Here is a 17646-nt window from a genome sequence, read left to right as displayed (position 1 = left end):
AGAGATTGAAGTTAAATAGGCAATACACAAATAATTATACCCACTTCATTCATCATAATCATGTTACAAAAGAAATCAACCTTCCGTTACATATCCTAATTAGTAATACATAACCTTGATTAATACATGAAATTTTCTATGCCACGATTTTCATGTGGATGAAGGAAAAGATATAACTCAATTGAAACAATTAAATTAGGGTTATTTGTTGGAAAACTAGGGTTCTTCGAATAAGGAAAATGAAGAGGAAAGGGGAAAGAGGAAATAAAAAGGAGGAAAAAAGGGTGAATTACGTGACTCCACGTGCTGGTCAAAGTAATATGTTAACGGTCAACATACGAAAAACGTTAACTGATAGTCATCCACAAACGTCTATGTTATATTAGGTAGTTTTTTGCAAAAAAATTTACATAAGGTTGTTTTTGAAAAAATACCTATACATTAGTTAATTTCTTATAATTTTTTTGTATTGTAATTATTCATTATTTCCTAATATACTTGTAATTATTGTATTTTTAATTAGAAACCTTGTTCTCATTTTTAATTATTGTATCGATATATAAAAAGTTTAGGTAGTCCATCCTACATAACTCACTCATTTGTTCTGCATATAGGCCTCGAAGAGCTAGTGCCCATGCCTACTTCAAAGTTTCTTCGAGCAACGAATCACCAATACACAACCTAAGTGTACGTTGCACGTCGTGCAACATAATAATCGTTTCTCCCAGGGCATGTGAAAGGTGTGAGATCTGGTTACCACCTCTCAACAATTCATGATACACAAATGGTGGCTCAAAGAAGTATCAAGCAAGCCTCTATACCACTCATCCAACATATCTCAAAGCTAGGTGTGGGATCTGGTTACCACCGTCTTTTCCTAATACGACACTCTAGAATGAGAGGCATACACTTACTCCCCTTATATAACCCTAGCTATGTGTTCTCCAAAGCTAGGCAACATCCTAATATAAGTAGGTCCACCTAATTGTGATATAGTTATCACCTAATCCCTGTTGGCTGCTTGTCTATGTCTCCTAGCTCGGTGTGCTACATCTTTTACTAGGCTCTCTGGTGAGAAATCTGGACTATTAAAAGTACTAGGCCTAGTCTATTAACCTGCCCCTTTGTCCTCATGTAACATGTCATGTATGCACCTGTTCTAAGGTGATCGACCATTAGGTCTGACTTTGTCTGATCGCCTGCTCTTGCCTAGCATCCGGCAACACCTCTCATGAGGATTGCCTTTAAGAAGTGAATAGGGGGCATTTTTGTAATTGTATTTAAAAAGTGGCAACACAATATTATACGGGTAACAACATTTAAGAAGCGAATAAATTTTTATTTGACATCATCTTGAAAATGGGATAAAGATAAGTAGTATATTTTATGGTTTTTTTAGACACTAGACTTAATTTTTCTACAATCACATCTTGAATCAACTTCTGTAATGAGTGTGCTCCTTTTAAATTAGTTTTTATCTTCGAAAAGTTCAATCCAACTCACTTCATATCAAATTCAACCTTACATAGGAGTTGTGGTATATTAAAGAATCACTATAGAGAAGAGAAACAAAAAATTATTCATTCTGATATACAATAAAAACAAATTCTTCTCACAAAGATTTCGAAAAATTTCCAAATAACCTTCCCTAGATTTTCTAACCCTCATGCATTCCATCTATTCCACATATATATTTTTGAATGAAAAACTATCATTTGATATTGTTGAGATTTAGAGCATGTAGGACTATATCCAAAGGCTTAAGACATGTACTAATGCATAGACTAAGCAAAGACGTAACAACGGAACCAAAACAAGCATGCTAGACCACCTGCTCGTTTGAGCAAACAGGTGCTCGTTCGAGCATGCTGTGTTTCGTCAGACAGTGTGCTTCAAAACATTTGTTTGGGGGTCTGGGCATGTGCTCGTTCGAGCACTTAAGAATTTTCGCGTCAGAAAGTTTCTGGAAAGTGTTTTGGCTTATGTTCTTTCGAGCACCTATAGTGCTCTTTCGAGCACCTATAGTGCTCGTTCGAGCACCTATAGTGCTCGTTCGAGCACATTGAAACAGATAATTAGTTCGTGATATGAAACTTTGTTTCATGGAATAATGTGTTGTTATGAACAAATGTTTTAAATCATAATTAACTGATAATCATCAGTTATCATTGATGTATGGTTTTGGATGAATCCATATGTCACTTTAACTCTATAAATAAGAGTGACTGCATGGAAATCTTATACATCCTTGAATATATATTTCTGTCATCTTTCTCTCAATCTCTTGAAACATAGAAAAGAGTAATTAACTCTTTTATTGTTTTCTGATTTTAATCTCTACATAAACACATAATCATTAAGTTCAATCGGTTCGTACTAATCGGTTGATGTGATTGATTGTATGTCATTGTGAATTTTCAATTTCATAACCCAAGCACCTTTGTGGGAAAAATATCACAATAAGAAAACTTGTAGTCGCTTGCAATCTATATCAGTTTTCCTTATTGCGATGTTCCTACACATCACACACTCCGAGACAAAAAAAGCTACACTTTTATCTTTTTCTTTTTTTTTCTTCTATTCCTACAATTAGAGCTGTTCAAAAGTGACCCGACTCGAAAATCCGAACCGAAAACGAAAGTAAACCGACCCGAAAATGTGTTCCTTTTTTTGGTTTATCGAACCGACAGTACCTGAACCGAAATTGTACCCGAACCGGTTGACAACCGAAAATGGGAAAGCTGAACCCAAGCTGTAACCGATTTTTGTAACCGACACATAACCGTTAACCGAGGTTACCCGAACCTAATAATGACCGACCTGAATCATGTTCGAAACTGAATTCTATCCGGCTAAAACCGACTTAACTGAACGAATTTTAGATCAAACTGCTGTAAACATGAACCAATTTTTAACATAGAAGTATGATAGACTTATATTCAATCATCTTATTTGTTAATCTAATAAAGTGTTAGATATTTTAATAAATTAAATTTTATAAATACATGGTTTCCTATATTTAGAGTTAATAATCAATGGTCAATGTTTATTTAACTACTTTTAATCGAATTAGATGAATATTGATAGAACTTTATAATTTTAATTTCCGGTCAAACAAGTAAAAGTAACAAAGTAATAATGATTACTAATTGATTTGCATTTTAACTATTTTGCTTTAAATAAATGGAATCTTGTCATCAATTAAAAATTGACTAGCAACTTAATTTGATATTGATTCGATTGGTAGTAATTAGTAATACGTAGCTGAATTTTGCTTTAAAAAAAAACTCGAACTCGATCTGTACCCAACAAAACTGAACCAATTAGTAATCGATGACAACCCGAGACCGATTGGCACTCGACACGAACTTCAACCGACACCGAACTGATGCTAACCCAATAGCTTGAATAACTGATCTCCAATCGAACTGTGACTAACCGACTCGACCCGAGTGTGACCCCTTGTAACACACAGCCGAAAAATAACCGATCCGAAATGCAACCGAACTTGTTACATCCGTCCGAAACCGACCCGATCACCCGAATGAACACCTTTACCTACAATACGTTGATATAATGATATTATATTAATTTATTATTTATTATTTACTTCCTCTTATTCATTTTACCTTCATTTCACTTGTCCCATTTACTTTTCGTCATTATTCATCAATATTTTTTAATTTGTTTTTTAATCTATAAATGAAAATATAATCAAGTAGAGTCTTCTTTTATTTATTTCAATACAAAAATTATTAATATTAACTTATCATAATTTTTATTTAAATATACTTAAAAATATTAAAAATTAAAATGTAAACTCGATAAATGTGAAAAAATAAATTAGATAAGTAAAATGGAAAGGAGGGAGTATTATTTACTTTAATTTTCCGCCTACTAGTTGATTTAATTTTCAGCAGCATAAATATATAGACTATAGTGCAGACAACATAGATCTCGCGGAGCTCTTCTCTTTCATGTTTTCCCAATTTTTCAACCTCAATTTTCAAATCTCTAAACCTCAATTCAGCGTCAAATTTCACCTTCGACAATCGAATTTTTCAATTCATTCTTCAATTTTTCTTCGATTATTCTTTCGCTGATTTTTTTCGGAATTCCCGAGCGGAATTTTGAATTCCAGGGAGAAATTTATGAACTAAAACCATTTTTTAAATTTAATTATTTGATAGCTCATAAATTATGATCATTTTTTCAATTTGATACATTTGTAACAGCGATCATACAAATTTCTGTGTTTTAAAATTATTTCCCTCCATTTTGGTGGAATTTTATGTTTTTTTGGCTGAATTTTGATATTTGATTTTGTTGGGGGTGGAAAAAGTGATGTCATCATCATCTAAGGTGGTGTATGAGGGATGGATGGTGAGAATTGGGAGAAGAAAAATTGGTCGATCTTTTATTCATATGAGATATTTTGTTCTTGAGCCTCGTCTTCTTGCTTACTATAAGAGAAAACCTCAAGATAATCAGGTAAATGAAAATTTAGTTGCTGCTTAATTAATGATGTTGTATCTTTTCTTTTAGTTAGTTATTCTGATTATATTTTCTGAATCTTATTTTTGGTGGTGTATGTTCACTATTTGTTTGAGGAAAATGGATTCTGAACTTGATTATAGTTGAAGTGATTTGATGAGAAGTGGAGATAATTGGAATGATGGAAGATTATAAGAGATATTATGTTTTAAGTGTAGCAGAGAAGTTTCAGTATTATTGTAATTTTTTGACCGATTAGAGATGAGTATTACTAATGATGATAAATTTAGCTCGAATAGCCAAGGAGTCATGTTTTAAATGGAAGATTTGTTGGTATTATGGTTAAAAATTACTCTATTAGTAGTTTTTTTTTTTTTTTTTTTTTTTTTTTTGATAATACCGGTGTTTGGAGTTAGGAGGATACATCGAGAGGCGGGATTAAGAGTGGGATGGATGTTTTTCTTTGAGATTAAATGAAGCCTTTTTAGTTTCATTATAAGGTGACATTGTTCCGGTTGTTAGAAGCCTTTTTGGTTTCATTATAAGGTGACATTGTTCCAGTTATTAGAAGAACATAGTTTCTTTTTAGATGAAATGATTAGATTGACAATGCAATGGTTGGAAAGTGGATAGAATGATGTGGATTGTGGAAATAACTACAAGTCGTTTCAACTTTGCATGAATGATATGTAGCTTTGAAGGAGCTCAATTATAGAGAAAAATGAAATGAATAAGTTGTTTTTGAATCCTCTTGCCTCTTCCTTCGAGGAAAAGCTATACTTTGAAGGGCTTTTGATGTGGATTTAGCTTTGACCCTTAGCCTGTAACTATTTTTTCACCTATGTTTAGTAGTCCTTAATAATTTTTTTTATTGTTTTATTGCTCTGAATAGGTACCTGTCAAGACACTTGTTATTGATGGAAATTGTAGAGTGGAGGACCGAGGCTTGAAGACACACCATGGACATGTGAGATTTTTTGTTATCTTTGCTTCTTCTTCATTTATATTGCTATATGTTGCAAGCTACTTGTTTGAAGGATCATCAAACAACTGTATCATAGTTATTTAGAACTGTGATTATTGTGGGGGTTCATTTGATCGTAAAGGAATGATCGTGGGCTTTGCTTGGATAGAAAAAAGATACGGATGGTTGTAATGTCTTATTTTGTCAATGGGAAAGTAATGATGGTAATTATGACAATATTATATGTAAGTTTGTAAGGAAATTCTATGATTATGTTCAAATTTTCATGATAACTCAACTTCATCTCACAATCGTGGATTTTTCCAAAATGTTTCCATTATCATCAACTCCAGTTTAAAGGTGGTGAAAACAGGGTACTTGAAGGTGGAGAACTATTACTTTGTTATCTTGATATTTTTCTACAAAATCACGTCTAAAAACTCATTACAATTACTGTTATCTATTACCGTAAGGAACAGGCCATTAATGACTTTGCATTAATCTGTATTTTACTATTTCCTTCCAGCTCTTTCATATGTATAGTTTAGCTGTATGTGTATCAGCTGTATGTTCTAGGTCTTCTTACATCTAGATTTTCCGTAACTCTCTACGTGTGGATTCCGTACTGAATTTGACGCGAATAGTGACAGGATATCAAAAAACCAAGAACAAGCTAATGCATGATACGACCAATTATATTAGACTACTTAGTAGGCCGGTATAACACGTGTGTATGAACTATGAATTTTAGAAACTATCAGTCATAGCTCAAATAAGAAACATCACTTTGTTGTTATACAAGGGTACGGTTGTGTACATTTGACCTCTTAATCTGCCTAGGTCGGTGCTACTTGAGTGGAATTGAGGCCATGTAATGTTGTTGATGAATTCATAAAATATTCTCTGCTTATATGTGCTTAGAACATTTGTATTTACATGGTTCTGCAGATGGTTTATGTGTTATCTGTGTACAACCAAAAGGACAAGTATCACAGGATTACGGTGTGTTCTTTATTCTTTCCAATATTTGGTTGTTATATCTAGCTTTTGTTCACTTTTGATCTCATAGAGGCTCCATACCCAAGCTAGTAAAGGTTTTATTATTTCTCAATGCACCTCCCCTCATTTAGAATGCTTAATATTTTAGTTTCTTGGATTTATTATTCTCATGATGGTTGTTATGGATAGAGATGGTGGTAGTTTAGTCTCATGCAAAATTTATAGCTTGGTCCAGTGCCAGGTGGGGATGAGTACATTGACTAATTTGCTAATTGGATATATCAAAAAGTTTTAGATCTTGACACTTTTTTGCTCCCGAGGATTGAGTCGTTGAACACATGATTTCTTTGCCCATTGGTGTTGTTCAAAATTGTTTATTACCACTTCAATGGATAATTGAGTCTGTTAAGATTTCTGGAATCTACTTCCAAATGGTTTCAGTGCAAGACATGCCAAAGGAAGTCTTGAGGAATTTCCTATAACACTCTGCATTTTATAAAATAAACTACTACAGCTAGCTGCTACAACTTCAATGCACAGCAAATTTTAAATGTAGATTTCTCAACTGTAAGTTGTTCTAATGTAACTTAAATAGTGGTACCAGACTATGGTTGGTTATTATGCAGTGTCCTTCACTTGTCACGCTGCTACGAAATAAAATTTGGAAAAGCTTAACCCGATGTGTCTTCGTGATAAAGATGGCAGCTTTTAACATTCAGGAAGCTTTAATCTGGAAAGAGAAGATCGAACAAGTCATTGACCAGGTAATCATATTTTACAGTCCTTTCGAAGTCAAGAAAGATGTTCTTAAATTAATACTTTCTCTGATATAATTAAAAAAATTCTAAGATCAATTGATTTGGATTTTATTTGCAGCACCAAGAGTCACAAGTTGTTAATGGAAATAAGTACATATCTTTTGAGTATAAAGCGGGTTCGGATTCCATGAGAAATGCTTCTTCCTCAGATCAGGAAAGTCAGTAAGTGGATTCTTTATTCAAACTTTCTAAGCCAAAAATGTAGATTTTTTTATATAATAGATTCTTTTATATGCCTTGATATTGGTGATCTGCAAACCCTTGTTTCACATTTTAGAAGTTTGATAATGTGGTAAATTTGAAAATAAGGAAATATGTCAATGATTCTCACGAAAGAAACTGAGAAAGAGAACAACTCTTTGATCCTAATTTAAATTCTCAAGATGTATAAAATTTGTTTCGGACCTTGTACATCAAATTTTTTTAGAGTTACCTTATGCTGTTTTCTTCTGTCTTTCAAGGAGGAAATTGCATTTGCAGTGAGATTGCAGTTGCACTGAAAGTAAAAAGACTTTATAGTAGAGAGTTTCATTCTGAGTGTTTCAATAACAAATTGATATCTGTTCATAGTGTTTAACCAACTCAACTAGCTGTGCTACCCTTTTATTTTTTTTTATTATTTTTTTTCTTATTGTAGAATTTTCTAGACAAAAGTTGATATAATTTTCCTTTTTTGTTGGACATCTACTCTTTTATAAACAAATTTGTTCTTTGTAACTATGTAGACTTAGTGCCCAGGAAGATGAAGAGGATGGTCCTAATTTATTGAGGAGAAAAACTATTGGAAATGGTTGGTGTTCTTTTCTCCTCTTAGTAATCATGATCAGCTTGTGCTTATCTTGGTCTAAACTATTTTAGTAATTTGTCTATCCATTTACCAGGACCTCCAGAGGCTATACTTGATTGGACCCGTGAAATAGACTCAGATCTATCCCAACATGTCAATAACCAGGTCTTTTCACGGAAGCATTGGCGTCTTTTACAATGCCAAAATGGTACTTATGAAATTTGATTTAATCGTGGTTTCACTATCTCGAAAACAAATGTCTTTTAACAAGTTGCCTGAAAAGGAGTAATTTCTAAAATTGTAGGGCTCCGTATATTCGAGGAGCTTTCTGAAGTTGACTACCTTGTAAGCAACTTTGTTCTTTAAAAGATGCTGCTTAACATTTCAAAGTTATTTCTTCGTAATGAAATTTTTTTATACAGCCGAGGAGTTGTAGTAGAGCGATGAGAGCTGTAGGAGTTGTTGAAGCTACTTGTGAAGAAATATTTGAGCTTGTTATGAGCATGGATGGGACAAGATTTGAGTAAGTGACTAATATCAGCGATGAATCATTTTTGTTAATTTTGAATCCTTGGAAATTCTCATCTTGAGAGTTGAGAGAAGCTTCTTTTAGCTCATCCGTTTAATTTTTTTTCAAAAATGTGATGTGACCTTTACATCTCTGGATTTCACTCTTCTGCTGGATCTCAACCTATCATAGTTTTCAATTTTGGTCCAAGAACATTCCTATTTGATTGATATGCTATTGGTGCCTTGACAAGTGATTCCCCCCCATCATGAATGTATGCCTCTGTGTGTGTGTGCACGCGGGGGGAATCCCTTTCGTAATATTTGGAGCTGGGTTATGGATATATTTAGTTGTGTATTTGTTTTCCGGGAAAATCGTCCAACTAAGCCAAACAAGACATGATTTTTTGTGAGGTTGGATTCTCATTTAAATTTCTTTGCCTAATACAACCACTTATGATACTTTTGTTTGTTATATCAAGCCACATAAAATAAGTTGATGGTTGGGAGGACAAATAGGGAGGAGGGAGAAGGTCAAAATTATTTTCCATTTGGAGGGGATTTTATTTTCCCACATTATTGGTAAGATTTTGGCATTGTTGTGTGTGTGTGTGTGTGTCTGGGTGAGCAGATGGTGGAGGGTGGGTGGGCGGATGGAATTTTGGTGTTTGTGACTAGAAAAAAGGCAATAACTTTCTATCACCCTAACCCAATGCCTTTAAGTGACTCCAATTGCTTGTCAGTGATAACAAAGAAGTTATTATCGATTGAACTTTGGTAGCATACTTCATGAGCAACTTTATATAAAAAAGTGATCTTGATTTAACGAGTCATTTTAATAGAGTCCATTATAATCCGAAACCATAGTACGTATAATTTTAGAGTTTGAATTCATGGAGCTTTTGAAGAATTTAGTTAGTAAGATGTAAGATTGATGAAGTTGAAGATGGGAATGTGAAAAGGACAAATAAGTTTTAGACATAAATCTAGGTAAACACTTGAGTCAATGCCAATGTGTTCCAATCTTCTTATTTGGCTTAGTTTGACTATTTTATTTAAGTTTTTTTTGGTTGAAGCTTCATGTGATTTTGGCTTCTTTGATATGTAGTATCTGGAGATTTGTGCTTGATGCTTATATTTTCTTATGATCTGACGTGGTTTTAATTTTATGTGGAAATGCAGATGGGATTGCTCTTTCCAGTATGGTAGCCTGGTTGAAGAAGTGGATGGACATACTGCTGTAATATATCATAGGCTTCTGCTTGACTGGTTTTCAATGTAAGTTTCATTTTCAGTAATTTTCTTAATATAGAGGTTCAGCACATCTTCAAGATTCGATGATGAATGCAAACAAATCATAGTCACTATTTAACTTGTTTTCAAACTCCTGCTTTCCTTTTTTGGTTGGGGATGTGGGTGGGGATTACATTATGCCACAGTTTACAAGAGTAGGACAAGTTAAACATAGTCTTTGTTCATTAAGTTTAAGGTCTTGAACAATGAAGAATGTGCTCTTTTTAGAGGGTATCTTCAAAAGTGATTCAAACCCTAACTGGCTGGACTTGGAACCTGTCTGACCAACGCGTTTGATAAGTCTTCTGTTGGAGGTTAGAATATGCTTCCCTAAAAAATTGTTGTGTACTATGCTTGGAAGTTTACATTACATTACATTGTCCCAAATCCTAATGCCACTAAAGTGGCTCCTATCTAGGCAAGGTAGTGGATTTGCACTTTATCCTTGTTAATGCTAAGAGGTTGTTTTTGACCCTTGATTGAAAACACCATCTACAATTTCACATAAATAAGAAGCGTACATGATTCAATGTCCTATTTCCCCCTTGTTCATTATATTTAACACCACTAGAGTGGTTCCTACCTTGGCAAGGTTGTGAATTTGCACTTTATCCTTGTTATAACTAAGAGGTTGTTTTTGACCCTTGATTGAAAACACGATCTACAATTTCACATAAATAAGAAGCGTACATAATTCAACGTCTATTTCCCTCTTGCTCATTATCTTCAAGACTGAAGGATTGTGAATCTATGGCTCCATTGGAAATGGAGATATCTGAATGAAATGCAAGTAAAATTTTAGATTATGTATACTTTCAGTTATTTTGAATCCATTTGCTACTTATGGTAAAGTTTTTTGTTGATGCATCAACTTTCTCCCCAATCTTTTGGGATTATGACTTTCACATTGTTGTTGTTTTTCTTGTTGCATCACCTTTGTGGCTGCTATATCTCGCTGTGTTGGTAAATCTACAAAGAAGTCCTGTTAATTTTAGTAAAATGTGATTTTTCAGGTTTGTGTGGCCTCGTGACCTCTGTTATGTGCGCTATTGGCGACGTAATGATGATGGAAGTTATGGTTAGTCTATATATTTGATAACCTTCTACCTTCATCTTCATACTCTTGTTCCTTTTTCTCATTGAATTTTTTTATCATACAGTTGTGTTGTTCCGGTCTAGGGTGCATGAGAATTGTGGCCCTCAGCCTGGATTTGTGCGAGCTCATCTTGAGAGTAACCTCTGTATCTTTATTTTTAGCTGTTTTTCCACTGATTTCTGTTTAATGGATAATTCAGCTCTTCTTGTTAGCAGTCGTATTTTATGTTTAGTTTGTTTACAAATACTCTTAATTGACAACATTGGTATAATAATATTTCAGGTGGTGGGTTCAACATTTCTCCTTTGAAAGCACGTAATGGTAGGCCCAGATCACAAGTGCAGCACCTTATGCAAATTGATCTAAAAGGATGGGGTGTGGGTTATGTCTCATCATTCCAGCAGCACTGCCTACTTCAGGTGTTGAACAGTGTTGCAGGTGAAATCTTATTGGAAACGGCACATTTCAGTCTGTATCAACTTTGCTGCGTTTGTTTAGTACACCGTGTTACTGTTTATAGTTTTCTTTCAATTTTATCTTGTGCTAGATTTTCTGGATTATTCTTTGATTGCATACCTGTGGTGTTGCTATATAATTTACAAAAAACTGTGTTATGAAATGTACAGTGGAAGCTATAAGTGTATATGCAGAATCAAATAGAAACAATAAGGAAGTTTTTAAACCTTTCTCGCTCATGTTTACTAAATATATGTGCTAGAGTTGTTCAAAATAGACACAACGACCTAACATTTATCCGATCTTATAACCGTACCCGACTTGGAACCGGCATAAAAATGAATTTAAAATTATGTAAAAACCCATGTGGATACAAGATCGATTTTGAACCAACACGAAACACCCGAACTGAAATCGACCCGGTGACCCGAATGAACACCTCTAATCTGAGCCATACTTTTGGTATTTTTTAATGAATACGTTGAAAAATGGAGTCCTTTCTTGATTATTGCTCCATCAAAATACCCATGCTTATATCTCAAATGCAGACACTGAAAAGGATCCCTTACTTCAATGCATTCTTGTATTAATGCATTTGTTAAAGATGTTATTTGCCTATGAGGAAACTTTTGGAGGGAACAGGTTCTGTAGTGGTTTCAGCTTATTACATTATCTACTGATGTAACTTCCATAAACTGTTCTTGGAGAATGCTTGCTATAGTTATAGAATGAGATAGCTGAACACCATTTAAATGTATAACATAGTTGAACAAGATTGGCATTCGTAGGAAACTTCATGAGGGCAGCTTAATGGCAGTGTCAGTACAGTGATCATTTATCTGTTAGTACACTTGAATGCGTTATTTTGTGGGATGTGAAGGCAAGGCTGCTATTCTTATATGTGTGTCATTTATGTTTACTCTCCAACTATGACAGGGTTGCGAGAGTATTTTGCTCAAAATGATGATAGGGTTGCTACTCCCAGAATCCCGGTTATGGTCAACATGACCTCAGCCTCTATGTCGTCAAAAAAGACCCTAAAGTTTGAGGAGTCATCCATGCATGCTGGTTCTCTTGATCCGAATATTGTTCCTAATAGAAACTTTGTTAATTTGGATGATGATTCTGATGAAGATGAGGATTTTCAAATACCAGAGTGCAACCAAGAGGTTTACATTTGAATAGTCGGATAGTCCTTAAAAACGTTCGATACATTCCAACTTTCCATCTTTAATGTTTTTTCTCTGTTTTTGGCAAATTTGTAGGTTTACTCTTCTACGCCTGAAAATGAAATCAAGAAAACAGGTAGACATTTTTTAATATACTGATCTCTCTTGTTTGATTCTGTAACTGCAGTAATTGATTCAAGTAAGATTAACATCTCTCTTTGTATTTGAAGCTGTTGAAGATCAAATTGACTTAACAATGTTCTCCGGATCTTTACGAAGAGACGACAATGAAAATGCTCGTAATTGCTGGAGGATATCTGATGGAAACAATTTTAAAGTTCGTAGTAAGAGCTACTGCCGTGATAAATTCAAGGTACCAGCGGGGAAACATTTGATGGATCTTGTTGCAGTTGATTGGTTCAAAGATTCTAAGCGGATGGACCACGTTGCTAGACGTCAAGGATGTGCAGCGCAGGTAAAATTCTTTCTAGCTACAGGATTAATACTATTTCAATGTCAAAGCAATTAGGACATGAAAATTATGTAATTACCTCTTGTAATTAGGAGTTTATATGAGTAATGCCAGTTATCATTTTTTTTTTCGTCCACTTTTCTTTGCTACTTAGTCTGCTTTTTAGTTGACCTCCGTCAACTTGTTAAAGTTTTTCCTCCTTTGCTTTTGGGAAGATGCAGCAAAATATAACCCTGTATACTGGTGAATGTTTAGATTTCTGATCGAATCCCGTCATACTTTTTTAAGTGATACATTTGCATCACCCAAGTGTCTCAAAGTAGAAAAAAGATAAGAATGATAGAACTGGTGTTGGCCGCTCGTAATAGAATAGTAGCAGTGAGCTATTTGTTGGGGACATTCACGAAATTAAAGTTCTCTCGATTAAAAATGGATGGAGGGGAATGGTTTGGTTCAAATATTTTAGTATGCTAATTTGTATCCTGTAAGTTCAAATGTTCTGAAAAGATTATAAATTAGAGGTATAGAGTTAATGGCTGATCATTATCTCTATGTGCTCCAATTTAAATATTTTTTTTTGTGGGAAAAAGAAACTTCATTTGCTCCGGAGTAGATAGTGGAATCCTACATTTCAAGCTTTGTTCTCTTCACCTGAAAGATATGATTTGTGTTCTCGTCTGGTCCGAATGTTTTTAGTCTGGTATTCGTTTGGTCTGTTGTGATTATATTAAAAAAATATTACTCCCTTCGTTCCTTAAAGAAGTTCCCATTTGCCATTTTGGGGTGTTCCATTTGTTGTTCTCATAATCTTTCTGTTTATGTCATAAATTTTGGATAAAAATAATCTTGTTCATCCTTATTTTTATACTTTAATATTACTTATGGTCCACATATATCTTCCACTAACTTTATTTTGACATTTTTATATTCCTTATGGTCCCCACATGTTTCCACTAACTTTAGAAAAACATTTTTTTATTAGTTGTGGTCCTTAGATTTTTTCCACTAACTTTCTTTTAATATTTTTTTAATGTTTATGGTTGCCACTTTGCCTTCATCAAATTTAATATTCAATAAAATAATATATACAGTATCGAAAAGATTCTATTTTTTAAATTTCCGTAAACATTCCTTGTGGGAACTTCATTAAGGAACGGGGGGAGAATTTTTGAATAAGGTGAAAAGAACAAAACCTTATTATAGATAATTCATTAAATCATGCGCACTTTTTATTTGTGTGAAGTCGCTGATGATATTTGCTACCAAGAGTCAATTGGAACAACCTCTTTGTTATCATTAATAAGGGTAAGGTTGCGTACATCCGACCCCCGACCTCATTTACGTTAGAACCACTTAATATCATGGGGTAAGGAAGTGTTGTTCTTTATATAATGTCAAGCTTTGATTGGTCTATAGTTTTCAGCAACTATTGTCAATCTCATCTCCTGGATTATTGATCTATCGTTTTGCAATAATGGATATATGTTTGTATAAACTATATTATTTTGTGTGGGAGTTAACTAGCTTTCTTGTTTATTCAAATGATAAACCTTGATCATCTTTTGTTTGTAGGTTGCCCTGGAGAAAGGATTGTTTTCTTTAGTTATAAATGTTCAAGTAAGTTGTTTTAATGGCCTGACCTTTGAATTTTGGTCTAATTTGACACGTCTTGAATCAAATACAGTATTTACCTTTATAATCAACAGGTGCCTGGTTCAACTCACTATAGTATGGTATTCTATTTTGTGACTACAAAATTAACTCCTGGATCACTTCTGCAACGTTTTGTGGATGGTGATGATGAGTTCCGTAATGGTCGTCTAAAACTTATCCCTTCAGTTCCCAAGGTAACTTCATTTGTTTCCTGGTTAATGTTTTGCAGAATGCCTGCTGATAATTTAAGATTGCCAGAGTATCCCTCCCCCATCATCCTTTAATGTACTATACCAGTTCTGTATAAATTGGTGAGTATGTGTATATAATCTTGTCTCTTGGGTACTCTTGGTCAGTTCTCCTATTGTTAGTCCTCCCTCTCTTTTATGTGTCTGTTTGTTTGTATGTATAATATGCCTCGTATTATTTGGTTATGATTGTGTTGAATATCTTCATATTTCTGAATGTTCTATAATGGCTTCCACTATACTTCTTATTTTAATATTACACGTACTAGTGCATACCTAGGAATTCTGGAATAGCATTTATCTTCTCCTTGCGTTCTGCCAACTGCAGTAAAGCTTGTGCATTAGTAGTTATTTTTCAAATAACGAGCTTATGTGAAGATTATATATTTCTTGGTCATGCTGGGGTTGTTGCTAACTCATAGCTACTCCTCTCAGTTTACACAATATGTTTCAGTTACAAACTGGTAAAAGTACATACAAAAACAATAGCATTCTACCCCTGTTCTGAATCATACAGTGGTGCTTGTTATAATGTTAGCCCATTATGCGTTAATGTCTCCTGTTCTTTTGCGTTTTTATAATCTCCGCTGTGTGTGCTATGCAGGGCTCTTGGTTTGTTCGCCAAAGTGTTGGAAGTACTCCTTGTTTGCTTGGGAAAGCAGTTGATTGTAACTACATTCGTGGGCCAAATTACTTAGAAGTAACTTCAATACTTTCTATAAATGTGAGATTCTTGTGCATATTGTTCTTTCTTTAACAATAAAACCTTTTTGTAGGTAGATGTCGACATAGGCTCTTCAACAGTTGCCAATGGAGTTTTGGGCCTTGTGATTGGGGTAATTACAACATTGGTGGTTGATATGGCGTTTCTTGTACAGGTAGCCTTTTAAATCTTTTAGATATTTTACTGCTTTGTAAGGGTTGGAGTATACTGGAGATTTTAGAATGCAACTTTCCAAAAGCTGCAGGAAATTTAATTTTGTTGGTCTCAAATTCTTGCTGATTGGGATTCTGTTAAAACTAAAAATTTTGGTGAATGAATATGATTAAGGTGGCAATTTCATGCTTGTTTAGAAATCAGTTTTTTCATCCCTCTCCTTTTTGAAAAACAAATATTACGGTCAATACGAATGATTTTGCAATCAATGCGGCCTAATATTACAGTTGCGGTAATATGGTCGCAATACAGTGATGCGGCCTTGTATTTGCACTAAGCTTCTGCTATACCAAATGAAGCAAAACACTTGGAATTGTTTATGATGGAGAGAGATGTTTTCTTTCAAAAGGAATCTTTAGTTATTTTTGTATTGCCCTACTCCTAATTAGAATTGGATTCTTATTGAGCAGTGGGATTGTATCGCCCTATGCTGCTAAGTGCTATTAATTATTTTTGTTGACCATCCTTGAGAATAGTTCATTTTAGACTTGATTATGTATCAAAATCACAAGAGGTGTATCATTGACAATCTATTTTCGATCTGTGTAATGCCAGTTTTTTTGTTCATGTTGTTAGCAATTTGCTTATTTGCTGGCTAGTTGACCCCAAAGTTACTGTGATATCAGGCAAATAGCGAAGATGAGTTGCCAGAGAGATTGATTGGTGCTGTCCGTGCTTCTCATATTGAATTGTCCTCTGCAGTTGTTCCAGACTTGCCACCCGATGAATGAGTAAAAACTTCTGTTGGAGCTGATGTGCATATATTCATCTGAACGTAGGATACATTTGTTTAAGTTGTGGCTGATCATGCCCCAATACTGATGTAAAACCAATACCAGAAGGACCAGGATTAATTGAAGAACAAACACCACCGAGCACTTGCATATTTGTATATTTACGGAGCAAGATCACCATGACGCTGATTAACATACATTTCATTCCCAAAAGGATTGAGACTTGGCATTTACTACGCTCACCTCCCGAGTACGAAGAGTTTGTACAAGTTTTAGTCGGTCACCATAGTGGCTGATTTGATTGATTCTTTCAATTTCTCCATTTACTCGACCTCGCCTCCCGAATAGTGGAGGCTGTATAAGTTTTAGTCAGTCACAAGGGTGTTGTGTTTTGATTTTTTCAGTTTTTCCGTATTATTCTTAGATGCTTAGTATATCTAGATTTTAGAATATCACATCAAACTTGTACTTCCTAGTTCTTATGAGCGGAATATACTGAATAAGATGATGACAACATCAAAATCTTTGTACTGTTTTTCCAGCTATATTAGGATATTAGGACTTGGAAGTGATTATTGATATGGGCTTGCCAAAAGCTGATCTTTAATAGCCAATCTTCTGAATAATTTTCCTCTAAATTGTTGCGGGTAATTCAAGTCGTGTATTACTTCTTTCAACTCATTTTGTTACATTCTAATTTTCATTGCGAGATTTTTAAGGATAATGTAGCAAAATGAGTTGGATGGATAGATTATCTTCGTTGTGTTATTCCACATAGATTCTCTGAACAATTGATACGCTTGTATATTAGTAGTATATTAAGTTGTCATATAAAAAGTAAACAATACAGCAATAGATGGTATTAGTTTTACTTATTATTTTTAGGATATTTGTTATCAAATTTTTGTTAATCCTTGAATGAAATTGCACTTGAATCTTTTTTATTGTTGAAATATATTATATTTGAATAATAATTTTCGAGAGACAATAAAGAAAGGGAGGGAAAAGGAGAAGGGATG

At 34.1% G+C, this 17646-nt stretch overlaps 1 protein-coding gene across 3 annotated transcripts; it reads left to right on the top strand.

Moving 5' to 3' along the window:
• The first annotated feature begins 3923 nt into the window (after nucleotides 1-3923).
• LOC130799164 (protein ENHANCED DISEASE RESISTANCE 2-like) lies at nucleotides 3924-17241 on the top strand. 3 transcript variants are annotated; one of them, XM_057662260.1, is made up of 21 exons: nucleotides 3924-4491; nucleotides 5387-5461; nucleotides 6407-6460; nucleotides 7156-7221; nucleotides 7334-7437; nucleotides 8001-8065; nucleotides 8157-8270; nucleotides 8367-8407; nucleotides 8485-8585; nucleotides 9752-9847; nucleotides 10876-10940; nucleotides 11023-11094; nucleotides 11241-11396; nucleotides 12351-12583; nucleotides 12680-12719; nucleotides 12814-13058; nucleotides 14628-14672; nucleotides 14762-14902; nucleotides 15561-15656; nucleotides 15733-15834; nucleotides 16520-17241. In XM_057662260.1, exons 1-21 carry the CDS (start codon nucleotides 4345-4347, stop codon nucleotides 16622-16624), a joined length of 2163 nt encoding a protein of 720 aa, XP_057518243.1. In that variant the 5' UTR covers nucleotides 3924-4344; the 3' UTR covers nucleotides 16625-17241. The 3 variants fall into 3 exon arrangements, with proteins under 3 accessions (XP_057518243.1, XP_057518242.1, XP_057518244.1); XM_057662259.1 differs by having other exon boundaries at nucleotides 7084-7221; XM_057662261.1 differs by having other exon boundaries at nucleotides 4419-4491; nucleotides 7062-7221.
• The last annotated feature ends 405 nt before the right edge of the window (nucleotides 17242-17646 follow it).

Source organism: Amaranthus tricolor, chromosome 14, assembly GCF_026212465.1.
Source record: "Amaranthus tricolor cultivar Red isolate AtriRed21 chromosome 14, ASM2621246v1, whole genome shotgun sequence".
Classification (NCBI taxonomy): Eukaryota; Viridiplantae; Streptophyta; class Magnoliopsida; order Caryophyllales; family Amaranthaceae; genus Amaranthus; species Amaranthus tricolor.
The sequence above is the reverse complement of the archived record's forward strand: the minus strand, read 5'-3'. Positions and strand labels throughout refer to the sequence as shown.

Bases quoted from the DNA above. Each gene is read 5' to 3' on its own strand.
- LOC130799164 (XM_057662259.1), top strand. From the start codon at position 4,345: ATGTCATCATCATCTAAGGTGGTGTATGAGGGATGGATGGTGAGAATT. The intron at 4,492-5,386 runs GTAAATGAAAAT...TGCTCTGAATAG, and splicing joins GAAAACCTCAAGATAATCAG to GTACCTGTCAAGACACTTGT. The intron at 15,835-16,519 runs GTAGCCTTTTAA...CTGTGATATCAG, and splicing joins ATATGGCGTTTCTTGTACAG to GCAAATAGCGAAGATGAGTT.